Raw genomic sequence first — 24,233 nt, forward strand, 5'->3', positions numbered from 1 at the left:
AGTGGGTGTTCTTTTAATACGGACGATACACATGTGTAGAAAGTGTTTTTCTCTTTGTTGCTTTCTTCTGCAGTCCAATATCCTGCATGTGAACAAATTTACTGACTCTTTCAATCCTTTTAATTTCTGCTCTTTTTCCTCTTCTAGGTGGGTGATTCTTATTTGCTATTTATTCTTTCTTCTTGCGGTTGAATTTAACACTTTAATTTGCCATCGCATGGCTTTCCCCCCTAAACTTCAGCATTCTGGTTTCTTAGGCCTTACATTGCTATCCTGTCATAAAGTCCAGTATTTCTAAACTTTGGATTTATTTATTTATTTATTTATTCATTAATCATTTATTGCCATTTATAGTCTGCCTTTCTTACTGAGACTCAAGGCGAATTACACAGCGTGAGATTAGTAAAGTCAGTATCTAGAACAGTTCCATAAACGATGCCATAGGGTAAATAGATAGAAGTTTACATAGAAACAGCATTAGCAGGAATCCAATACAACATAGTAGTGAAGTCTCTGGTTCCTAACTCCTTAGCGAAGCATCTGAGACCCCTTCCCTACGGAGTCCTTTCCAGGGCTGTTTTGGCCTTTGAGGAGGGACTAACTGGGGCCAGGCCCAGAAACAACCACGAGATGACTTGATAACACGTGGTTCGCTATCAGGGCTGGCGCACTCGTTGAGAACAGGTAGGCGGTGGCCTCAGGGCACGGGGTGCCGGAGGAGGGGCGGGGGGCGGGAGTATGCACCGTGGAGCTGCAGCCTCCTATCCCTCCCGCCGCCGCCGCCGCCGGCACATGCCCCTGGCCGGGCGCAGCAGCTGCGGGGAGGCGTCTGCGGTGGTGCAGGGCAACCGAGCGGGAGAGCTCGGAGGCCACCCGCATGCTATCCCAGCCTCCCACTGCAGCGATTGGGCCGGCGGCACGCACGTTCCCATGACGACATCGCACTTAACGTCATCACGCAGGCCAGTGCATGTGTGCGCGCGCGCATGGGGGCAGCCCGGGGCTGTGAGCGCCAAAAACCCTGGCGCCGCTGCTACTCACTATTGCAAGGATAAAATGGAGGCAAGGAGAATGATGTAAACTGCTTTGGGTCTCCATTATGGAGAAAGGCAGTATATGAATGAAGTAAATTAAGAAATATACGTAGGTGAAGATGGGGGGCAGATAAAAAATTTTATTGGGACATAGAGAAAGGTGAGCATATGGAGGCTGCCAAAGGAGGGAAAGAGGAAATAGTATGGGGATAGGGTTACCAGGTCCCTTCCCACCCACCCCGGGTGGAGGGTTTTATTTTTTATTATTATTATTATTTCACATCTACCTTTTTGTTTCCTTTGTTGTGCACATGCACTCCCGCCCTGCGCGATGACTTCACTTCCGGGATGCAATGATGAAAGCAGACAAAGATGGATGAGGAGAAGGAAGCAGGAAAAGGGGGAAAGGCCATGGGGGGGGGCAGGGAAGGAATGGAGGATGTGGAGGGGAAGGGGGAAGTGAGATTCCCCGCCCCTGCGAGTCCTTTTGGGGGTCCCCCTTGTCATGCTCTGCCCCTACTAAAAGCAGGAAGTCTCCAAACGGGGCTGCTTCCGCACTGGAACAATTAGCCATGAGCTTCCATTGCCGCTGTGAATGCAAAGGCCTTCACAGTGGCGATGCAGCATCCACATGGAAGTTTTCTCTGCCCTTTCCTTGCCTCAGCCCCCTGTGGCTGCCCTCCCACCACCAGGGACTTTGGAGCTTTTTTATTTTATTTTATTTTTAATTGTAATTTCCATTCTCTCCTGCTTCCCAACCACATTGAACCCAAGGCAAATAACCCATGTAGAAATGGCCTCTGTGAATGTTCCCCAAAACCCAACTCCATGTGGAAGCAGCCCGCTGGCTGAAATTTCTGCCATGAGCGTCCCAGGGGTTGTCGGTCAAGCTACAGTCCCTTAGCCTTGGTGCCCATTTCCAAAATGAGGATGGTTACGATGGTTTCATAAAGATAGAAAAAGAAAAAAAGGAAGAAAAGTTTGTTGCTTTGAGTTAGCAGAACTACAATGGAGGGCCAAGTTTTCCATAAGAACTTCCTGTTTGGTGCCATCTAGAAAAGCACAATTGTGTGTGTTCCAGTAATATAGAAGGCAAATACTTATTTGGTGCCTTTAATGTTGCTTTCTCTGTGAAGGACCTGCTTTTATAAGATGGTTTTTAGGAGCTCTGCTGGTGCTCCTCCTCCTTGGATATGGGAGGCCAGTTACTGGGCAGCAGATGATACCAGATTTTTATAACCTTTCTGATGTATTCTAGTTGGCATTTGTTTTATGATGTCATTTTGATTTAGTTCTGTTGCCTTTGTGTACTGTTTTTCTTGGTTTTAAACTGCTGTGAATATTCTTTTTAATAGGGGTATTGGGTTGAGATTCAAAGACCCACGAGCAGAGTGACTGCTGGTTATGTTCAGCAAAAAACTGCTCATGGTAATCAGCAAAAACATGCGCAAGGGCTCGTGCAGGCAAGTCCTTTCTGGTGCCTGTGCAGGCACACTGATGGGATTCTGCACCTACAGGGTAGGGGATGTTCTGGAGCTAAGCTAAAAAGACTGTTTGTGGCCAGCTCCCTACAAATCAAGGTAAAAGGCACCAGGATGCAGGCCTCGGGGTGTGGAGGTTCACCTTCCTGCTAGGTTCTTCAGCCTCTGCATCAACTGCATCATTGTGATTTTTCTCCTCAGTTTTTCATAGTTGTGAGCAAGACACAGGAGGAGGAGGAGGAGGAGGAGGAGGCAGCCGTTTTCCTTACAAGTCCTTCCCAACCTCTCTGTTACTGGTTAATTATTACCAATTAAATTGATATTTTTTTAAATTGTACCTAGTTACCCATAACAAATACCTTCATTATATAGAGTTTGTGGCAATGAAGCTTCTGATTGGCTGAGCTGGTACAGCAACATCCCGTCTTCTGCTCCTGAGGGAGAAAAGCACTTTGCAGTTCAGATTCTAAGAGTAGACATGGGCACGAACGGAAAAAAAACTGAACAAGCTGTTCCTTGTTCATTGCCATCCACGAACAATGAACAGTAACAAACATGTTCATTGTTCATGGCCCCTTAAAGATCCCTTTAAACTATCAGCTGGCAGGGGGAATTCCCCCCTGCCACCTGGCAGCTGATCATTTAAAGGGCCCTTTCCTGCCACGTGCAAGGAGCAGGGCCCTTTAAACACCGCACAAACTGATCTTCCCAATGTCCAATACCCACCAAATTTGCAGGGGACATATTCCTCACTGTCCTCCGAAGACCCCCCAAGTTTCAGAGAGATTGCACCCTGGGAAAGACATGATGCATGGGTCTCCCCCTTTGTTGTCATTTTCTCTTCACAGTGGCAAAAACGGGACTCTCTGCTGGAAGTACTTTGAAGGGTTAAAGCCAGAAGGAAAACCAAAAGGAGTTCAGACAGAGTTCAGTCCCTGCCATTGCCAGGGGAATTGAGTGAAAGGCCCCAGACTGTCTGGCTTGATGAACAGCTGACGAAGGCAACAAACGAAGCTTGCAAGGACCACTTGTTCATTTAGAATGGAGCCTCATGAATGGCTTGTTTGCGAACAGACGAACGGGCTGTTTGTGGTTTTTTTCCGTTCATAATGCTGTTTGTGCCCATGTCTATCTAAGAGGAAAGGGACAGCTGTCAGTTTGGTAGGATCAAAACCTCCTGCAGGGATAATCGAGGACTGGCGAGTGGTCCCAGGAAAGAGAAAAGCTCCAGGGCAGAATTGCACAGAGACAGTTTGAAGAAAAGTGAGAAGATGGCATCTAACAAAAGATCCAAAAAGCCATGTGACACTTTTTATTAATATCAACCCGTTGACACATAACAGTATGCAAGCTTTTGAGTTCCGCAGAAGTATTCATCAGCCAGATGTGACAAAATAAAGAAGAGGGAAGCAAGTTTTTCAGAGAACACTTGTTATTAGTCATTAGGTGGGTCCTGGCATGAGGCTTTACATGTATTGTGTTCTTGGTTTTTTGGATCTTACTTTTGGACCCACAGGGCTGTAAAGAACTTACCTGACAAAAGACCTTAGGTGGGGCTTGAGGAAGAGCGTGAAGGAGACCAGGAGCTGAGAGGGGACTTTGCCATGCTTCAGAGCAGGAGAAACGGTGCCAAGGAAGAGGGAAGGAGGGGTGGGGATTGCAAGACAGAATGAGCCAAAGGCCGTGAGAGGGCAGTAGCCTGAAAGACAGGAACTGAAGGGAACCAAGGATGTTGGGGACAGGAGGCAGGAAGCAGGAGGGAGCAAGGATGGGACAAAACTGTTCATGGGGCTTAGAGACAAGAGGGGGCTGTGCAGGAAGAAAACTGACAGGATGGGATTGAGCCAGGGAGACTGATGGGGGCTGCGGGTTGCTAGGACTTCACTCAAGACCCTCCTAGGGAATTTTGCCAGCTTTCACTACAGTGTACTTGGCCGGAAAGATAGCAGTAGGCCTTCATGCACCAGTCAGTTTTTCACTTGCAGACTGCTGTACTCTGTTAAACAGGGTGTATGTTGGATTTTAAAACTCTGCAAATGTGTAATTTATTCATGAGAACAGCCTGTTGTTAATGTGTTTATTAACTGATCTGTTTTCTTCTGGCAACTCCAGATTCTGTGGCTACAGCAGCAGCACCAGTTCTTCCCCATTACCTCATTCTGGATTAAGTGAATCCCCTTCATCAAACTTTCGCTGTGGGGCATCCTTGTTGCCACCTCAAGAGATCAAAACAGAGAGGTTTGTAAGAAAAGAGCACCACTAGCAGATTTAAGCTCCCATTTTTAAAGTTTATTTTCAGTAAAAATAAATGAAAGAATTCATCAGATGAATAAAAAGAACTGTTTCTTTGTTGAACCTCAGAAGTTAATTCAGTTCTGCCAAATCTAGAACTTTAATCAGTCATTCTTATCCTGTCAGTATTCCTTTCTGTGTCCATCAACATGTTTGGACTGTCTTAGCTGTTCATAAAATCCCAAAATAGTCTTAGCTGTTCATAAAATTCCAAAATAGTCCAGTAGCACCTTTAAGACTAACCAACTTTATTGTAGCATAAGCTTTTGAGAACCACAGCTCTCTTCGTCAGATGCATGGAACTGGCCAGTTTCTTCATACCCTCCATGCATCTGATGAAGAGAACTGTGGTTCTCAAAAGCTTATGCTGCAATAAAGTTGGTTAGTCTTAAAGGTGCTACTGGACTCGTGACTATTTTGCAACTACAGACTAACATGGTTAACCCCTCTGGATCTATAAAATTCCAAGTTAATGATAATCTTGTAGTTCCTTCAGCGGTACCTCCCTGGTGGCTCAGTAACAACTTCAGTGGTTCAAATGTTACACAAATAACTCTAACCTGATAAATAATTCTTAAGATTTGGGACCAACACAATTCCACTAAATGTGGAAAAACCTACTCCATTGAGGATTATTAGGAATTAAATATATTAGGTTGATAATTTTATTTAGTCTAGATGGTAGTCTAGTATTTAGTCTGATACTGCATTTTCCTGTGATTCTTTGATTAATGCATCTATATTAAGCCAAGTGTTATAATCATTAAAAAAATATTAGTCATTTACAGTAGCCACAGTCTCACCCTGGTGAAAACATTCATCCACAAGCTGACACGGGATTGTCAGAACTGCATCCAGCAAGAGTTATCCTCTCTAAAAAAACCTCGGCTTTCTAATATAAAAAGAGAAAGTCGTAACAGGCAGGAAGCAAATTGCCTCTGGCATGCTTTGCTTTTAGCCCTCCATACCCTCCCACTGCTAAGAGCAGCTGGAGAAAAAACAGGTTCCCTGAAAGGAATGAGAGCTGTTGATCAGGGCCGTTTTCACACGTCTTTAAAATAGCATAATACAGAAGGCTGCCATCCATTTACAAAACAGAGACAGGCAGCGATGATGGCGCTTTCATGGCTGCCTGCCGCTGTTTTGTAAATGGATGGCATCACAGTGGCATCAAAAATCGCACAAGGAAGCCGGCAGGCAGCCTTCTGTGAGTATCATGCTATTTTAAAGACGTATGAAAATGGCCCAGGGCTTTATTCTCTTCCCCCCACTAAGACTCATTAGTCCTAGAACATCTCTGCAAACGCCACCTCTGCCGTCATAGTACAAATGACTCGTGACTCGTCCTGCTCCTTTAACTATACTTGCACTGTGGTGAGGACCAGTAGTGGAGGGTGAGTTCTTCTCCTGCCACCGTCTTTTTATGCCTGACTCCCCTCCCCACGCATGCACACCCATGTCGTCCACTTCTGGTTTTGTCATCTTTCACCTTTTTCCCTCCCTGCCATCTTTCCCAATGTGGGGGATTTAACTGTGCCTGAAGAACCTGGCTGTTGAAAGCTGAGGCCCTAGGCATTGCAGAGACGTTGACTGGGGATGGGGGTCACATTTGATGCATCCCGGTGTCAGCATCTTGCTTATAAGGGGGGGAAATCATTTCCCCAGGATTTTCCATTGACCTAATTATACTTATCTCTCGGAAAGATGCTAACGAAAGTCTCCTTGTTCTTCTTATCAAAATGTCTCCCACAGATTTTGGGGTGAAGAAAGGCATGAACTTTTTTGCCGAGCGTTACTGAAGTATTAACTGTTTGCCATTCTTTCATTTTTGTTTTCTGGAGATGGTTCAGACTTTTTGCACATACAGTTTGGTGTAATTTCAATTTGTGCCTTCCTCTCTCCCCCCCCCCCCCACCTAAAGTTGCTGATGAATACTAGCAGAAACAACCCCTGGGATAGTTCGGCATACTGTATTGTTTTAATTAATTTTAGTAACCTATATAAACTGTGATAAGGGATTTAATTGTTTATTAGTCAATATTTGGTGAATTGTGATGGCCTATGACTATAGACAATAAACTCTTTTGACTTTGAAACAAAGATACTAGCAGAAACATATGCTGATTAAGGCTGCTGTTCGAGACCACTGGGTTGAATGAATAGTAATAGAAAAGAAAGAATGTGCTGATTAAATCACAGTGCAAAGAAGAATCCTAATGGGATTGTGTTACCACCTCAGGATCTCTTTTTATGATGTGAGTCAATCAGTGTGTGTGTGTGTGTGTGTGCATGCGTGCTGGTGTATATCAGTGACTTGTAAGCCACAAGCAACCTGAACTGCTTCGGTATTTATATTCCACCTTCCCTCCCCCCCCCCCCCCGCCCCCATCTCCCTGGCCAGGCATGCCAGTTCTGGAATCAACTGGAGAAAGTATCTCAGTTAAACCACCAGAGAAGGCGCAGGGCACAGTGAGCTCAGGTTCACATTTTAAATAGCATTTTGCATAGCACAGCAAATAATTTTTCCACCCCTAATAATTTCAACCATCATTTCCATCAACTTAAATGAAGCCAGTTTTCTTTATCAAGCTGTTAGGCAGTTAAATGGTGAGAGCTGATGATGTCAGTGCCAATTTTAACTTGGATGTGAATTCACAACTAGATGCCCTATGGCTCATTCCCCCTCATGCACACACACATGCATTTGCAAATAATACTGCTCTGCCTGAAAGCAAAGATGCCTGACAGTTCAGGTCATCACACAGCTTGCCAGTGATAGTCAAGCAGCAAGTTAATTGACGGCAAGCTTTTTGCAGCCCATTCGTATCTATTCACAAGAACCAACTACTTTGAACCATCAGAAGCCAACTCTCAACTGATGAGGGATCAGCTGGAAGTCCGCTTCTGATCTGCTGGTGAAATTTCGCTCTGTACTCAGCAAAGGCCCTGACCTGGAAAGCCCAGGAGAGCCTCATCTTGTCTGATCCCAGAAGCTAAGCAGGGTTGGCTTTCGTTAGTAATTGGATAAGGGACCTCCAACGAAGACCAGGGTTGCAGAGGCAGGCAACGGCAAACCACCTCTGTTACTCTTGCCATGAAAACCCCACTAGGGGTCGCCGTAAGTTAGCTATGACTTGAGAGCACTCTCCACTACCACGCCGAGCAAAGGGCTTTCTTTTGTGTGGAGAGAGGGAATCAGGAGCTCACTCACAGCTGATCCCAATGAAGTTGGGTTCCTCTGATCTCCCATCCTGGATACTTCATTACATCCCAGACTTCCTGAGATGCAGCACATTTTTCAATTGCGGGGAGGTGGTCAGAAACTAGCAGACTCCACTTCTCGTCTCCTCCTGCACTGTTGGCTGTAGAAAAAAAGAGAGTGTCAGGTCTTGCCAGGTACTTCCCAAAACACTTCATTTCATCACGGGAGTGAATGAGTTAAAGTTGGTTTGATTAAAGAAGAATACCAGTATCAAGATGCTATGACAGGAGCATTGGCTGAAGTGACTCAAGGTAGCAAAGTCAAAGTCCCCGCCCCCCAGTGGGAAAGAACATTAGGATTTTGGCACGCTGAGCCTGGGAGTCAGGGGAGAGGGGAGGAGGGAAAGGATGAGCTCTGCTCAGTCTCTTAGAAGTTTGGTGTAGTTTCTGCTGAAGCTTCAAGGCCTCGTTCTCAGGCCTACCAGGAAATTGTAACCAAAACACCTGCAAGATAAGCAGCTAGCAACCATTCAGCAAAACAAGTTTCCCTCTGCATGTTCTCAGAGGTACACTACACACTGCAGCAAGAAATCCATAACACATGACAGATAATGCTGGAGGCATATGTGACAGAGAGTGATCACTCTCTTCAGATGCTCAGCCAGTCGTGCAGAGGCAGGGGGCAGGGGTCATCTGTGCTGGGCTAGAGTGTGAGGAAGGTGGTATTTTTGTGTCTCTTTCCTCATGACATTTGTAGGAGATCTTACATATGCACACACAAGTTTGGCCTTTTCTGCAGAGCCAATTTACTTCTCTCTTTTTGAGTGTGTGCTCCTCAAGGATCATTTTGGCTGCCTTCCTTTTTGCATGCCGCTTTTAATCCTGGTGTGTCTGCACCACCATGAAATAAAGAGGGTTACATGGTGAGGTGTGGACCTCATTGTTGTCATCACTGTCGGCTCACTGGTGCCACTTACATCATTATGAATGGCCAAAGGTGCCCAGCGCTGAGGCATTAGCAGTAGGAAAAAACAAAAACAAGAGAAATGAAAATAAAAGGAAACCCAACGTGGCACTAGTGCAGTGTTGGCACAGAGAAACTCCAAACACAGAACTTTTTACTCAAAAAGCATAAATAATCTTTGAAAACCTAAAAAAGATCCATGTAAACACAATACAAATTAAGTTTGTCATTATATAGTTACAATGTGCCTTTTTTGGTGAAGAGAACATTGTGTCGGTGTGCCCACCAGTGCTGACATCTGCCTCCCAGCTCTGGGTCAGCCTAAGTGGGGCTCCCTGGTTTGGACTGCAGAGGGAGGGGGTCATAAAACCTAAACAAAAATGTCTACTTGAAGCACATATAACATTATAACATTATCATTATACTTGGTTTAAAAGAAATTCTCTGATACATGACAGCCGTGCTCTGAGTAGACATTTTTCTTTAGGATTTATGACCCCCTGCCCCCACAGTTCAAACTGGGGAGCCTCACCTGGGCTGACCCAGAGCTGGGAAACAGAGGCTGGCACCTGGGGGGGCTGGGGGGGGGGTAAACCAACATAATGCAATAACAACAACATTACAGTGTTATAGTGTCATTAAATTTTCTTTAAAAAACAAAGTTGCCTCTTGGGAAAGGAGGGGGCAAAAGGAAGGAGGAGGGGCAAGGGGGAGGGAGGAATTGAGAGGAGGAAGGGAAGACCAATCAGTGAGAAGTGTCCTGTGCGGGGAGGGCAGATGTCAGAGGGAGAAAAATCAAAAGGAAAATTCTGCACGATTGAAAAAGCCGACTCAGAATTGCATTAAGGAAAATATCAGGGAATAAGCTCATGCAGAAAATTTGAAGGGAAACCTTGAAAACTCTGCATTGAAATCTAAAGGGGGAGTTAAGTGTGTGGAATTCAGAAGAAAACCTGAAGCGGTACAGGAGCCATTACCAGAGAAAAATCTTTTGTGAAGAAAAGGCCTATAGATTGTAGTTTAAAAAACATTTTTGTGTATAACTTACTTTTATGGGGTGGTCAGTTTATATTCAGGATCGTCTTCTTTTTAGTGTAAATGTCAGGTCTGTTGCCCACAGTCCCTCCATCTTTGTGAGTTTTGCAATCATCTTCTGTGTGTGTGTCTAGTTTTTCACATAAGCTGTCCAGCTCCTGGGAAGACTGCACTCTTATCTAAGATGGCTCACTCATGAGGCAGGGGACCTAGGAGAATGGTGGTCCACCTTAACAGCTCAATGGATTATCACCGAGGGTGGGGGGCGTACAGAGAGGGAATGAAACTTTGTAACAAGCATTCCATACGTCATTCTCAACAAGAGCCCTGTGTACAGCTGGACGCTTTTAATTGCCTCTGTGCAACCTATGGACATATATATGCTGAAGCTATGATATCTCATTAAAGAACCTTGACTCAAGAGAGCTTGGATTTCTTGTTGCAAGGGGTGGGAGTCAGCTCCAACGTATCCTGTTTCTCCATAGACTGACAGTAAATACAGTGCAAAGTAGCGTTGCCAGGTCCTCTTACCCTCCCAGCAGGAGGTGGGAGAACCAGCAGTTACCTTTTTTGCAGTGGTCATGCAATGACATTGCTTCCAGGAAGTGATGTCATCATGCAGAACCTCATGCTACCCCTGGGAGCACTCCCATGCTCTGCAGTGGGCCAAATCAGGCCCATTTGGGGCTGAAATTGGCCCACTGCAGAGTGTGGGAGCGCTGCCAGGAAGGCCCTGGAGAGCCCCTGTGCTTCACAGTGGGCCAATTTAGGCCCCAAACAGGCCCAATTTGGCCTGTTTGGGGCCCAAATAAATCCACTACTGAGCACAGGAGCATGCTGCACCACCCAGGAGCATGCACTGGGAGGCACATTCCCCCGGCTTTTCCCCCCACCGGCCAGGTAAGTAATGGCAGGGGGTGGGAGGTGGGAACAGGGGATCCCCTGCTTCCAGCAGGGGACTGGTAAAACCCTAGTACTAAGGATGATGGGAAGCTGATGCCTATGTTTCACAGTTCTAAGTTGCAGATTTTTAAATTATACAAATAATTACCAAAAAAACTAAATTCTGTTTAGCACTTGGGGACCAGTAGTAAGAAACAGTAACCAGTCAATGCAGTTTATACTCAATTATTTATCTGATTGATGGAAACTTCTGAAATAGTAAAGAGCCCAGTGGCACCTTTAAGACTAACCAACTTTACTGTAGCACAAGGTTTTGAGAACCACAATTCTCTTCATCAGATGCATCTTACTGGACAATTTCTTCTATGCAATTCAACAACAGCTCTTTCCAGCTGTTGCCATGCAAGCCTGGTCTCCTTTCTCTATACCCTACACAGATCTGTGTGTTTGTGAAATGTCTGTTAGCCGCAGGGGATCATACTGGATGAGTGCTAACCACAGTGCCTTCTTCATTGCCGACTATAAATGCACATTGCCATTCTTACAGCTCCACCTCTGTGCATTTCGCTTCTAATAAGGCAAACAGAAAGGAAACATACTCGACTCCCCGTTATGGGTTACCTTCGTTGCCAGGATAAACATATTTTCCCCAGTCTTTATTTATTCTTCTGCCAGTTAACCTGCTCTCCTCATCCCATGTATCCTTCAATTCTTCTTCTAGGGTAGAATACTAAACTGTCGCCAGGAGTATCCTACTTTGTTTCTGTTCATAATAAAAATCTCCTCCTCCTCACAGTTTCCTCCTCCTCCTCAGAACTGAGACGGTACTTAATTTTAGCTAAAGTGTCCTCACCTCAGTTTGCAGAGAAGGCTTGGCAACTCCATATAAGCTTATGTGAACTAATGATCTAGATCCATTTTGGTCAGGATTCAGACTAGACATGGGCACGAACAGGAAAAAAATGAACATGGTGTTCGTTGTTCGTTGCCATCCACGAACAACGAACGCTGAGGAACATGATCCTATCATGACCATGTTCCTATCATGACCATGGGGGACAGCAGGCTCTCCTCCAGCCATCAAGATCCCTACTGCACCACTCCCAGAAACCCTACCTGAGCAGGCAGCAGGAAATGTTCCAATAATAAATAATAGCTTGGCCCCAGAGCCTGGCAGCAGCCCTGGAACCTGAAAGGGTAGATCCCTATCCCACCACACACAAAGAAAATTCAAGCTTCAATGCACTCACCCTGTCTCTCTAACAGCAGCTGTCTCTCCCTGAAAGCTAGAGCTGGGAGCCCCCCTCCCCCTTGGTCTTTTCCTCTTGTAACAAATTTGGAGCTCCAGTTCACACTTGGAAGGAAGACCTACCTATCAAGCTAAATTGGGCTTAGACTGGGGTTTCCAGGGCAACAGCAGGAGTTCAGACAATCCCTGCCTGAGTTGCCATGGGAATTGATTGCAGGTGCCAGACTGTCTGGCTTGATGAACAGCAACGAACGAGGCTTGCAACAACCACCTGTTCGTTTAGAATGGGGCCTCGCGAACAGCTTGTTCGTGAACAGCAGATTGGGCTGTTCATGGGTTTTTTTAGTTCGTATTGCTGTTCAAACTTTGATTTGGAGACCTGTGGGAATGGAATGGAAGAGATCCTGTTGGTGTTTCTGGGCATCTCAAGAGTGTTCAATACTGTCAATCCTGGTATCATGAGAAGAGATCAGACCAGAGGCCTATTCAGTCCAGCATCCAGTCTCACACAGTCCTTCTAGGGTGCCTTGTCATTTTGCAAAGTCCTTCCTGGAGAATAGATTCCAGTGGTGATACTCATCAAGATTCAATTTTGGCTACCATGTTCTTACATGTAATTGCAGAGGGAGATCATCCAGAGCTATGGAGTGTCGTGTTATCAGGAGAGACAGATGAGGTCCTAAACAAATGTCTGGGAATAGTAGTGGTTTTGAAGAGGTTGGCCCACTGCTCCTTCATTCAGACGAGTCAGAAATAATGAATTTAGTGAACTGATTGCAATGGAAATTTCTGGGTACGAGTGCACTATCCAGGACGCCCTGCCATCCTGGACTCAAAGCCGACACTCCCCCCACCCCATAAGGTCCATGACAGCGATGTGGTGTCATGCAAGCTCCATGTCCTCACAAACCACTCATCTGGGGCAGAGGTCGAGATGATGACGATGGTGGCAGGAGCAGCAGAGGAACTGTTATGGGCTCCTATGATGGAAGCGGTGAAGCAGGGACGAGCATCAGCCTCGGGACTGACAGGTCGGGTGAGCCATATCCTGGCAGCTGCATCCTCCTCAGCGAGCCTCGGTGGAGGGCAGGTGGCAAGCCAGGGCCCTTCATCAATGTGGGAGCAGGCAGGGCTGTGCCCCGCCACACTCAGCTGAGTTCTTCCAGTATGGGAGGGTGACCTGGCACCATGGGGGAAGCCACAGGTTGGGCAGAGTGAGGGCGAGGCAAGTTCCCCAGTCCAGCAGAGAAGCAGGGGGTGGAGCTGGAGACTAATGGCCCGGGAGAGGACCAATGACCAGCTCCCCCCAACAGTAGGGAGAAGAGCTGGGTTAGAGACGAGGGCAGGGATTGGCAGGAGCAGAGAATGGGAGTGGTGGATGGCGCCTTAAAAGGAGGATATCCAGAACTGCCCAGGGAGGAAGACTTGCCTGTGGCTGGCTGCCTGAAGGATCACTACCCATGTGTGGGTGGAGGAACAAGGATGAGGCAACCGCCACGCCCATTCTGAAGCCAGGAGGACGTCCCGTCCCCCCGCACATCCACCAGGATGACTGAGGGGCACCAAGAAAAGGCCGAGGGGGCAGTTACTTACATGCACTCTCCCTCAAAGGTCAGGTTTGTGCTTTGGGTATGCTCTCAATTGGGCACCACTGACAGAATCCCAGATTACAGCCTTGCATCAGCTTTGGCTGATTTACCAACCGCACTTAACTGCTGGAATCAAAGGATACTGTCCCTGCAATCTGTTCTTTAGTGACTTATGTTGAAGACTGTTGTAATGCACTCTACATGGAGTTGCCCTTGAAGACTGTTGTCCAAAATGTTGCTGCCCATCTTTGTAGAGAATGAGCAATAGAGTACAGATTAAACCGGATCTTTGGCAGTTACACTGACTACCTATGTGGTTCTGGGCACAATTCAAGATGACTTTTCAAGCCCAGAATGGTCTGAATCTAAAGTATCTCTGGGAGAACCTTGTCCCTTATAATTCCTCCTGCTTCTTAATGTCTCCCAATAAGGTTCTACCTAGAAAATTATGTCAGGTGGATGCCAGACTGACATCGATCTGGAGCAAGCCTTTTCAGTGATCACACCACTGTTCTGGAATCAACTTCCTCTCATGTTTATCAGAATTTTCTATTCTACCAGACATTGGGTAGTGGAATTTTGCTGTAGAATTTTCTGCTTTATTGCCGTCTATGGTATGGCCTGTTTTATAACATCTTCAGTAAACGTAGTTCGGGTTTTGGGTGGTCTTAATGCTACACATTACGGACAAGACCCAAATTGTATCTCCATATTAAGCTCTTCTTTCTTACCTCTAACATGTAGTAAAATTCAACATCTTCTGAAAGCACGGGAGTTTCTCACCCCTAGCCAATCAGGGATCAAGTAATACAGGCGATGGCATCAGTGAGGGTAAATGTAAACTGGTAAGAATGAGGATGGTGCTACTTTTGGTGGGTCTCGTGGATTATCCTAACCAGTCGGGTGCGTTGTCTCTCCTTTAAGCCAGCAACAAGCTTGAAGTTGACATGAGGAATGAGACAGATAGCTCTGAGGATTGATTCTTTAACCTGGCTTAGTTCTTGCAAAATGACAAAGGAAGGGAATGAATTGTGTTCACAACATTTGAGCGCTGGCTCTCTGATACTAAGGGTCAAACTAGACATGCGGGTTTTTAAAGAGTTGGGTCCAGGTTCCACAGACCCAATTCAGGTTCCCTGTAGCCACAGAACAGCTGTGGGGAATAGCTGTTAAAAATAGCACAGGGGGAGGATATTTCTGTTTTTACTAATCCATTTGCACAGAATACTCCACGTGGATCAGTAAAAATGGGGACAAACTTCCTCCTGTATTGTTTTGCCATGTGGAAATGGCTTGTAGGGAAAGGCTGGAACTCTTCCTCCCTCCACAGGGGTGTTCAGAGGCTGTTTGAGCTCTATTTTTAAGCAGCCATTCCCCATGCCTGCTGTGTGGCTACGAGGAACCCAAGCTGAGTCTGGGGAACCTGGACTCAACTCTTTAAAAACTTGCACATCTAGTTTGACCTTGAGTAAAAATGTTCACTGTCTTTCACAGCACCCCCTTCTAAATCACTGAAAGGGACTATACCCTCCTCTGCCTTTTCATGAAAATTACTGAAATTATCTTGCATATTTTTATATTTGTATAAACTAGTGCATGCAAAGAAGATTGGTGATGTCAAACTAACAATCCGCATTCTGCCCCTTCTGATTATGAAAAGTTTACTTAGCTTACCTTTTTCATTATGAACATTTTTATTAAAGCTTATTTTTAAGGCAAGTGGCAGGAAGTCTTTTCCCCCCCTACTAATGCCTTGATTCCAAAACTTGAGCTATTGTTAATGCCTGGATGAAAAAGCTACATCTGTTTTAACTTATCATTATATGTGCAATGTATCCACTAATTATGCTTGCGGCCACCTTCAGACTCCAAAGGAAGAATTTGATAAGCCCTTCTGAAGTGGCTGTCTTGATTTCCTTCCCAGGAATGGCTGCTGTTAGGTCATCTTCTTGAGGAGAGAGACCACCTGGGGTGGCCCAGTGCGCGTACAGTTACCTTTGGCCCTTGAATTTCATTTTACCAAATGCCTGCACCAAAGACTCCAGTCCCAAGGAGCTTTTCCTTTGTTTGCTGATAGTACAGTAGTCTAAGGGCTTTTTCATTTTCAAGTTGAAACCAGAAATTTTAGTAGAATAGTATAGTGGTTAAGAGTGGCAGGACTCCTCTAATCTGAAGAGCCGGGTTTGATTCCCCACTCCTCTGCATGAAGCCAGCTGGGTGACCTTGGGTCAGTCACAGCTCGCTGGAGCTGTCTCACTCCCACCCACCTCACAGGGTGATTGTCTTGAGGTTAAACCACTCTGAGTGTGCGTTAAGTTGTCCTGAAGGCCGGTATATAAATCAAATGTTGTTGTTTTTGTTGTTGTTGTTAAAATTGTTCTATATTCACCTTTTTTGCATTCTACCGTACCACTTTTACTCCCTGCTGCTTATTACTGGGTTAGATATATGGGGGACATCACCTAATCAGGGCCAATTAGTGAAAAGATTAATATTGGGGTGGATGCTACCCCTGTCCAACCGTTCCACTAAGGAAGGTTTAATCACATATTTATTGATAGATCAAAATATTTATATCCCACCTTTCCTATTGGTTCAAGTTTGAAGTTTTCCTCAAGTCTAAGGAGCCTTCTTCCAACTTAAGTAACTCTTCCATTAGAGAAAGAGCTACTTAATCTGGAGGAAGAGTGCTTAGGGCATGACTGGATCCTCCCCCCACCCCAATTATGGAAAGGTTGACTTCAACACTCAGATTGGGCTGCATCATGGTATCACAGAGCTTGAGCCAATTTGGTCTCGGGGAGCCAGTTTGGTGTAGTGGTTAAGAGCAGCAGGACTGTAATCTGGAAGAACAGGTTTTGATTCCCCATTCCTCTGCTTGAAGCCAGCTGAGTGACCTTGAGTCAATCACAGTGTCTCATAATAATAACACACTTTGTAAACCACTCTGAGTGGTCCTGAAGGGCGGTATATAAATCAAATGTTGTTGTTGTTGTTGTTATTGAGACTCACTTATACGAGGAAGCGCTTTTTTTGCAAGAATAATTGAAAAGGGGAGGGATTTTTCAGTGCTTCCAAAAATATTCACAAATTAGCAGTTTCAGCTCTGTCCTAGGTGTAGCTTCCTTTCAAGTTTATGAAGAAGTACTAACTAGCTTGATCAGTGTTTCTGTCATCCTGTTTCAGCTGCAAGCATGGTATAACATTCCACTGAAAACAGTGTGATACTATAGCAAGATGCTAGTTTCTTTGCTTTGTTGCCTGAGACTGAAACACAACCGAGAAAAGGGATGGATCTGTCCCACTAGGCAACCACAGCAGTACTGCCAGCCTTCAAGCCTTGGTTTCTGTTAGTAAAAGACAGGGGAATGGGCAGGAACCTTTCCAGGCCTGTTTTGGCCTTTGAGGGAGGACTCACTGGGACCAGGCCTGGTAGCAACCACCAAGTAACAATACGACACAGCTTGCATGACTCAACTGAGACTGGCTGCTTGTTATTGTCCAGTAACAGCCACCCCGTGAAAACCAATGTGATGTGGTGGTTCCTCCAGCAGAAGGAGCTGTCCCCCTGCCTTTGAGCATCCTGCGACAGGAAGGCCCCTTCCACCAGAGGAAAATGCCTCTGCTAGTGGAATGAATCCACAGGATCTTGCACATCTTGTGTATTTCATGTCAGTGAGTGCCTGAAACAAAGGACAGGATTTGTTATTCAAAGTGCATTTTCACATAGAAAAGTCTTCTACAAAGCAGTAGTAGACTGGAAATGAAAGGTGGAAGGAGATGGAAGTGGCAGTTAAGACTTTGAAATAATTGTCACTCCTGTACCAATCTGCTCTGTTAGGAGTAGACATGGGCATGAACCATGTCTATGGTGATTCGTGGTTCGTAGCAATCCACAAACCACGAACTTCCAACCTTTTCCCAGTTCGGGAATTGGTTCATGGTTTGTGGCCCGTTGGCTGAACCCAGCTCTGGGTCTGTGAAACTGACAGCCCAAGCAGCAGGAGAAAGGAGCTGTCAGTTTCACAGACCCCACACCGGTTCAGTCTGAAACTAACAGCCCCTTTCTCCTGCTGCCCAGGCTGTCAGTTTTACAGACCCCGCACCAGTTCCAGTGCGGGGTCTCTGAAACTGACAGCCCAAGCAGCAGGAAAAGAGGCTGTCAGTTTCACAGACCCCGCAGCTAAACCCCGTGTGAAGTCTGTGATACTGATAGCCCCTTTCTCCTGCTGCTCTGGCAGCAGAAGAAAGAGGCTGTCAGTTTCACAGAGCCCGTGCTGGTGTCTGTTTCAAACGCCCCGCACCAGCTTCAGCAGCCTGTGTGGGGCAGTCTGTGAAACTGACAGCCCCTTTCTCCTGCTGCCCAGGCTGTCAGTTTTACAGACCCCACACTGGTTCCAGCGCGGGGTCTGTGAAACTGACAGCCCGAGCAGCAGCAGCCGATGGGCTGAACCCAGCGCAGGGTCTGTGAAACTGACAGCCTCTTTCTCCTGCTGCCAGAGCGGCTAGAGAAAGAGGCTGTCAGTTTCACAGACCCTGCGCTGGGTTCAGCCAATGGACTGAAACCAGCACGGGATCTGTGAAACTCCGAACCAGCCACAGAACAGCTGAAAAAATTAATTTGTTCCGTAAAAATGAGGTCCTATGGAACGCGTTTCGCTGCAAACTAACCAGCCATTCCGTACAGAATTTTGTTCCGTTGTTCGTTTCGTGCCCATCTCTAGTTAGGAGACACCAGCCAGAGCATTCCACTATAGCAGCCTGTGTCAGCAGCTGAGCATTCCTTGAGTAATCTGGAGCAAGGAAGAAAACCCTTCCTTCCTACCTACCACTGGCAACTGGATACTTCACTGTTGCCCGTGATAGCTGCAAAGTGGCCCCGATAAGATCTTGCTATTAACAGCATAAAATATGTGTATGTTCTTTGGTAGCCAGAACACCAGTGAGGAAGGCTTCAGTTTAGGACTCACACCACTGGTTAGCCAGTGATCTAGCTAGATGACTCCTCCTCTCTCCCCATGCCCTCTCGCTGGAGGGAAGTGGTAGTCACACAGTAAGATGTTATTCATGGGCTGCTTTGACATGACACTTCCATTCTATCTCTTCCTTTTCTGCCTGCAGGATAGGCCCAGGGGCAGGAAGGGGACGAATGTAGATGCATTTATCCTTCATCTTCCCTTCCACTTTATCACAGAACATTGTCTCCCCCCTTAAGCCCCCATGTCCAAAAATTATCCATACCTATAACTGTAAAGCAAATATGTAGGAAATGTACTGGTATGTTTTCTTGCATTGGTTTTTCTGATCATCCTACTATGTAAAAGGCAAACTGTATTGGTGATGACTCACTTTTTATTCTCGTGCAGGCTCATTGCCAATGACTCTGGCCTCAAGGCCACTGCCAAGTGCCCACTTGCTGCTGGGAGGGGGCCCGCCAAATCAACAGCCTAAGCACACCTCCCCTTTGCACTCTCCCGCTCTGGCCTCCAGGCTACGGTGAAGCCCCCATTTGCCACTGGGAGGGGTCCCACCGAATCAGTTTTCTAGATCCCATTGTATTTTTTTACACAATGGGCGTCTTGCTAGTCCATTTATAAGTGCTAGCACAATAAGAAAAAAGCCCTTGAATTATTTTCTAAAAGGCCCATTTTATTTTAGTCAGAGACATCATATATGAAAAGATGGTTAGGCTTTGTTTGGTGCAGCATCGGAAGAGCCTAATCCATAATAGCCCTGGGAGGACTTTTCAAATCCCACTTTAGAGCTGCATCTGGCAAATGAATTACCTGTAGGCCTTTTTGTTATAGATAGGTAGATGTCTATATAGTTCTGTCAACCATAGTTCTCACATGGTAACTGCCTTTGTGAACGCCATCCAAAATTACAGTAAGGACCAACAGGATTTGGGGTTTTTTGTTTGTTGTTTTAATCTGCAGGCCATCTCTGGGCGGTCTTCTTACCTCGTCATACCGGCAGCACCAAGAGTCCTTGGCAGCAGAAAGGGAGAGGCGACGTCAGGAGAGAGAGGAGCGGTTACAAAGGATAGAGCGTGAAGAGAGAAACAAATTCAAGTAGGAGAATTTTTTTGTAATAATTTGTTGCCCTAAGGTGATAACATGGGGAAAATCGTATGTTGTGTTCGGTATAAACCCTTCAACTTTCTGCCTAGCCAATAACATCACATTGGCCTGCCGTTGCACTTGAGAGGGAGCTAAGAATTGTGACATCAGATGAACCACCCACCAGCACCTAGTGTTTATTGGCATGTAACACCTTTTCTTTACAGTCTTCAAGACTCTGGACTCTATTAGGTTTATTGAATTACTTTAAGTACTATAAAAAAAGCTTTTCCTGATCACACGCATATAAACGCTTTTTAAAAAAAAATCCTGTAAATTGAAATATGTTCAAATAAAAATATGAAGCTTAATTTTCAAAACAGAAATACTATGGATTCAGTTCTCTCAGTCAGATATACCAGAGGATCAAGGCAGATGCTCAACGTTCCTGTTTGATTTAGTGGAACTTAAAAGGCCTCAGCTGTAGCTGGATCGTGCCCATATTTTTCTTTGGGAAACACTGATCAGTTCTCTGCATGATACCAATGCCTGTAGTCAATAGATACTCCTTGATGAAAGGCATGTATGATGAAAAGAGTCATCCTTGTAACATCTGTTGATTATTTCTTCCTTTATTTCTTCTTGTTTTGTTTTTCTTGTCCTGGTTTTGTACTTCTTTCCTGCCATTTATTTTCCCTGTAACTGTATGCATCTCTGTTTTATAGTCGTAATTATCTAGATAAACGAGAGGAACTCAGACAAGCAAGAGAAGAGAGGTTTGTACTACTTACTGCTACTTTTGGCTGCTTTCCATTTGCTGCTATTAAGAAGTGCCTGATTTTGTTAATATGTTTCTTAATAGGCAAGGAATGGCTTAATTCACAAAAGCACATAACATTTCACTCACTGTAGTTGAAAGCAAAATCAAAAAGAGTCCAGTAGCACCTTTAAGACTAACCAATTTTATTGTAGCATACGCTTTCGAGAACCACAGTTCTCTTCATCAGATGCATGGAGGGCAGAAAGAAACTGGTCAAATATAGAGGAGGAGAGGGGAGGGGAGGAGGAGAGGAGGGATGTAAACAACTCCTTTGATATGAAGATGCAAACAGCTCCTTTTGATGTGGGGATCAGTTTGCTTGTGTAAAGGTTCAAAGGAGTTTGCCGTGTTAGTCTGTAGTAGCAAAATCAAAAAGAGTCCAGCACCACCACCAAGACCATCCAATTCCACGGCAGCACAAGCCCTCCCTGCCAGATGGAGGGCTGTGGTTATCGAAGGCTTATCGAAGGTTAGTCTTAAAGGTGCTACTGGACTCTTTTTGATTTTGCTACTACAGACTAACACGGCAAACTCCTCTGTAGCTGAAAGCAAGGCAGACTAATTTTCCAGGAAAGAAGACCTGGCAGGCAACTAATAATTGCACTGTGTGCTAGCACCAGGGGCAGGGGGGGGGGACACACAGGTGTGTGGGGGTTGGGGTTGTGGACATCATCTTTTGCTACTCTCTCTACACGTGACATCTGACATGTGAAGAACATGTATCGGGAGATGCCATGGTAGCCAGGAAGGTCATTTAAAAATTTAGACAGAGCCAGTGGCAGGGCAAAGGCTTTGCTATACACTGGAGCTGCGTGCTGTGAAATGCCAGAAGAGAAACTTCAACCGTTATAACTTCTCCAGGTCCAAGCCTGGCTCTGGAAGGCAGTTCCAGCCCATTTCCATTCCTCGCCAGCCTCTGGTTGTGATCCCACACAGTTTTAGACTGGAGAGGTGAAATTGACAGAGCTTTGGGGAGAGGTGAAGATGAAATTAACAAATCCTCAGGGGAGCAATCTCTGCCAGCTCTGCCTTTTAAATTTCTGCTTCCCAGCTAACATTGCATCTCCCTACACTTGACGAACACGTGCCAAGGCAGCTTGTGTAGCGAGACTCTAAAAGACAAGCAGGAAAGGGGTGCCACAGATCATGCTGTCTCTCCGTCTCTGCCTCTCCTCCTTTCTTTCTTTCTTTCTTTCTTTAGTGAGCATTCGGCAGGCAGCACCTAGGAAAAGCAGGGTTTAGCTCTTGTCTTTTAACTCAAATCCTAGAGCAGTCAGGTAAACTTTTGTGGCTGGCAAAAGAGCACAAGTCACAGGGCACTGGTGAACTGGTAGTACTCACATCCCTTCCCCATGAGCATATTTAATTGTTTGCATTTTGCGGAGGAAGTAGAATGTGAAGCCTGGCTATTTTTAAGATTGTGGGTTGGTACAGGAGGTGATCCAGGCTTTCAGGTAACTGTTGCATGCGAGAGGAGCTGAAACACACCCATGTGACTTTAAGATCTTCAGGTCCTCCTGTAGCTAAAACCCATGCCAGTTTCTTGGGTGTGTGCCTGCCTAAAAGGCAGGCAGCCCAGGGGATATAACACATTCCCTGCAATTTTCATGGCGTTGTTTGCCAGAGGACAGGCTAAAATTACTGTCTTGTTAAATAGCTCACATTTCATGCCTAGGAATTCATTGCCTTTTGTATCTGTCCTTCAGTTCAGCCATATCATAATATTTTCCAGTTATATATGCATTTTGCAAGTGAACCTTTCCAAGTCCATATTCAGAACAGTTGAATTGAAATAAAACTGCAATTAGGAATAATGGTGTTAATAATGCTGCTTCATCAGGATCTAGATTAAATCCATCAAATGTGCACAAAGCTCACTGAGCAGATGAGAGTAAGAAATCAAGCTGATTCAGTTTCACATTTCATCCTCCTGGATCAAGTCACAGAGTGTGCTTCTATCTGTATGCGGCAGTCAGCAACCCACTGGTGTGGTGACGCTGTCCTTTTACGCAAAATCCAAATCAGAGTGTCGCCGGTCTATCCTTTCTCTGATTCAGCCGCTTTTTGCGTACAAAGCCACAGAAGCTAAAAAGTGAAAGCGTTTGGGAAGGAATTGAAGCATGAAAGGACAAGGATGGGAGGGGCGGTGGCTCAGCGGCAGAGCATCTGCTTGGCATGCAGAAGGACCCAGGTTCAATCCTGGCATCTCCACTGAAAAGGATCAGGCGGTGGGTGACGTGAAAGACCACTGCCTGGGGACTGAGGCCTCTGCCTGAGACTGAGTAAAGAGTGCTGACCTTGATAAGCCAAGGGGCTGACTACATGAGATGCCCAACACGTGGCAGGTACGCACCAGTTTACCTGGGAAGTGTAATCGGGCCAGCAGCAGCAGGAAGACCGGAAGGATGGGAGGGAAAGAGTCAGTGAAGAGGGCCTGAAGAGAGCCTTCTGCCGCTGCTAGCCGCCTGTCAGTCAGCTTCGGGCTCTTTGGGCTCCCCTCGCTGACTCTTTTCCTCCCATCCTTCTGGCGCTGCTGCTACGCCTCTGACTTTCCCCCCACCCCTGAGCTCCTGCCAGGAAAACCCGAGCAGATGTGCTCCGCTCAGGTTATTTTCCAAGAGCTCGGGGGTGAGGGGAGGGCATGTCAAAGCAACAGCAGCAGCAACTGAAGGACAGGAAAGAAAAGTCAACAAAGCCCGAAGAGAGCCTTCTGCTGCTGCTAGCCACCTGCCAGCTGCTGCTGCTCTGACATGCACCCCCTCCGCCCCCGAGCTCCCAGAGGAAAACCCAAGCGGAGCAGATCCACTCGGGTTTTCCTCCAGGAGGTTGGGGGCAGGGGAAGGCCATGTCAGAGCAGCAGCAGAGCCGGAAGGATGGGGGGGGAAGCGTCTATGAGGGGAACCCGAAGCTGGTAAGCGGCTAGCAGCGGCAGAAGACTCCTCTCGCCGACTCTTTCCCTCCTGTCCTTCTGGTCTTGCTGCTGCTGCTGCTGGCCCAACTACACTTCCCAGGTAAACTTGCGTGAGCCCACCATGTGTCGGCCGTCTCGTGTTGCTTGGCTTTCAGAGGAAGGCAGCTTCTGGAGTTCATGTGCTGTGGGTGCTCCTTTCCATCACTTGTCCGGCCTGTAGTTTCGAGGATCTCTTTATGAACCCTGGGATCCATCTTCTCAGCTGAGAGACAGAGAAAACAATCCTAAGCCGTTTTATTTAGAAGTAAGCCTCTGTAGTTTAATGAAGTCCGCTCCCAGGAAAGCGTCCTTAGGATTGCAGTCGAAGTCTAGATGACAGTTTAGTTCACCTGAATATTTCATTCTGCTAGACTGGTTGAGTGTATAGAGTCTCATCCAAATCCTCTGGTGCCTCAGTTCACACTCATTCTCATTCTAATTATCAGCGTGGGCATAATTCCTAAGAAGGCGATGGAAATGGGTTTCTGAATCCTTGTTGCGTAACTGAGTAACACTGTTCACGTTGCAGCCCTTCGGAATGTGTTCGTGATGGCTGGGTGCATGCAGTCAGAACTGGGCTTGCAACTTGGCTTTACATTAAAAGGCACAATTGTTTTCCATGTACCCTAGACAGTTCTATCCTTCCAGAGTTTAAT

General features: G+C 46.1%; 1 protein-coding gene across 1 annotated transcript in view; it reads left to right on the forward strand.

Annotated features, from left to right (window-relative positions):
* Positions 1-24,233, forward strand: part of FHOD3 (formin homology 2 domain containing 3) — a 472,076-nt gene that overhangs the window by 332,358 nt on the left and 115,485 nt on the right. The window contains 3 exon segments of the mRNA XM_054990826.1: positions 4,628-4,753; positions 19,685-19,819; positions 20,533-20,583. Of these exon segments, the coding sequence (XP_054846801.1) occupies positions 4,628-4,753; positions 19,685-19,819; positions 20,533-20,583 (312 nt within the window).

This window comes from Eublepharis macularius, chromosome 11 (genome assembly GCF_028583425.1).
Source record: "Eublepharis macularius isolate TG4126 chromosome 11, MPM_Emac_v1.0, whole genome shotgun sequence".
NCBI lineage: Eukaryota > Metazoa > Chordata > Lepidosauria > Squamata > Eublepharidae > Eublepharis > Eublepharis macularius.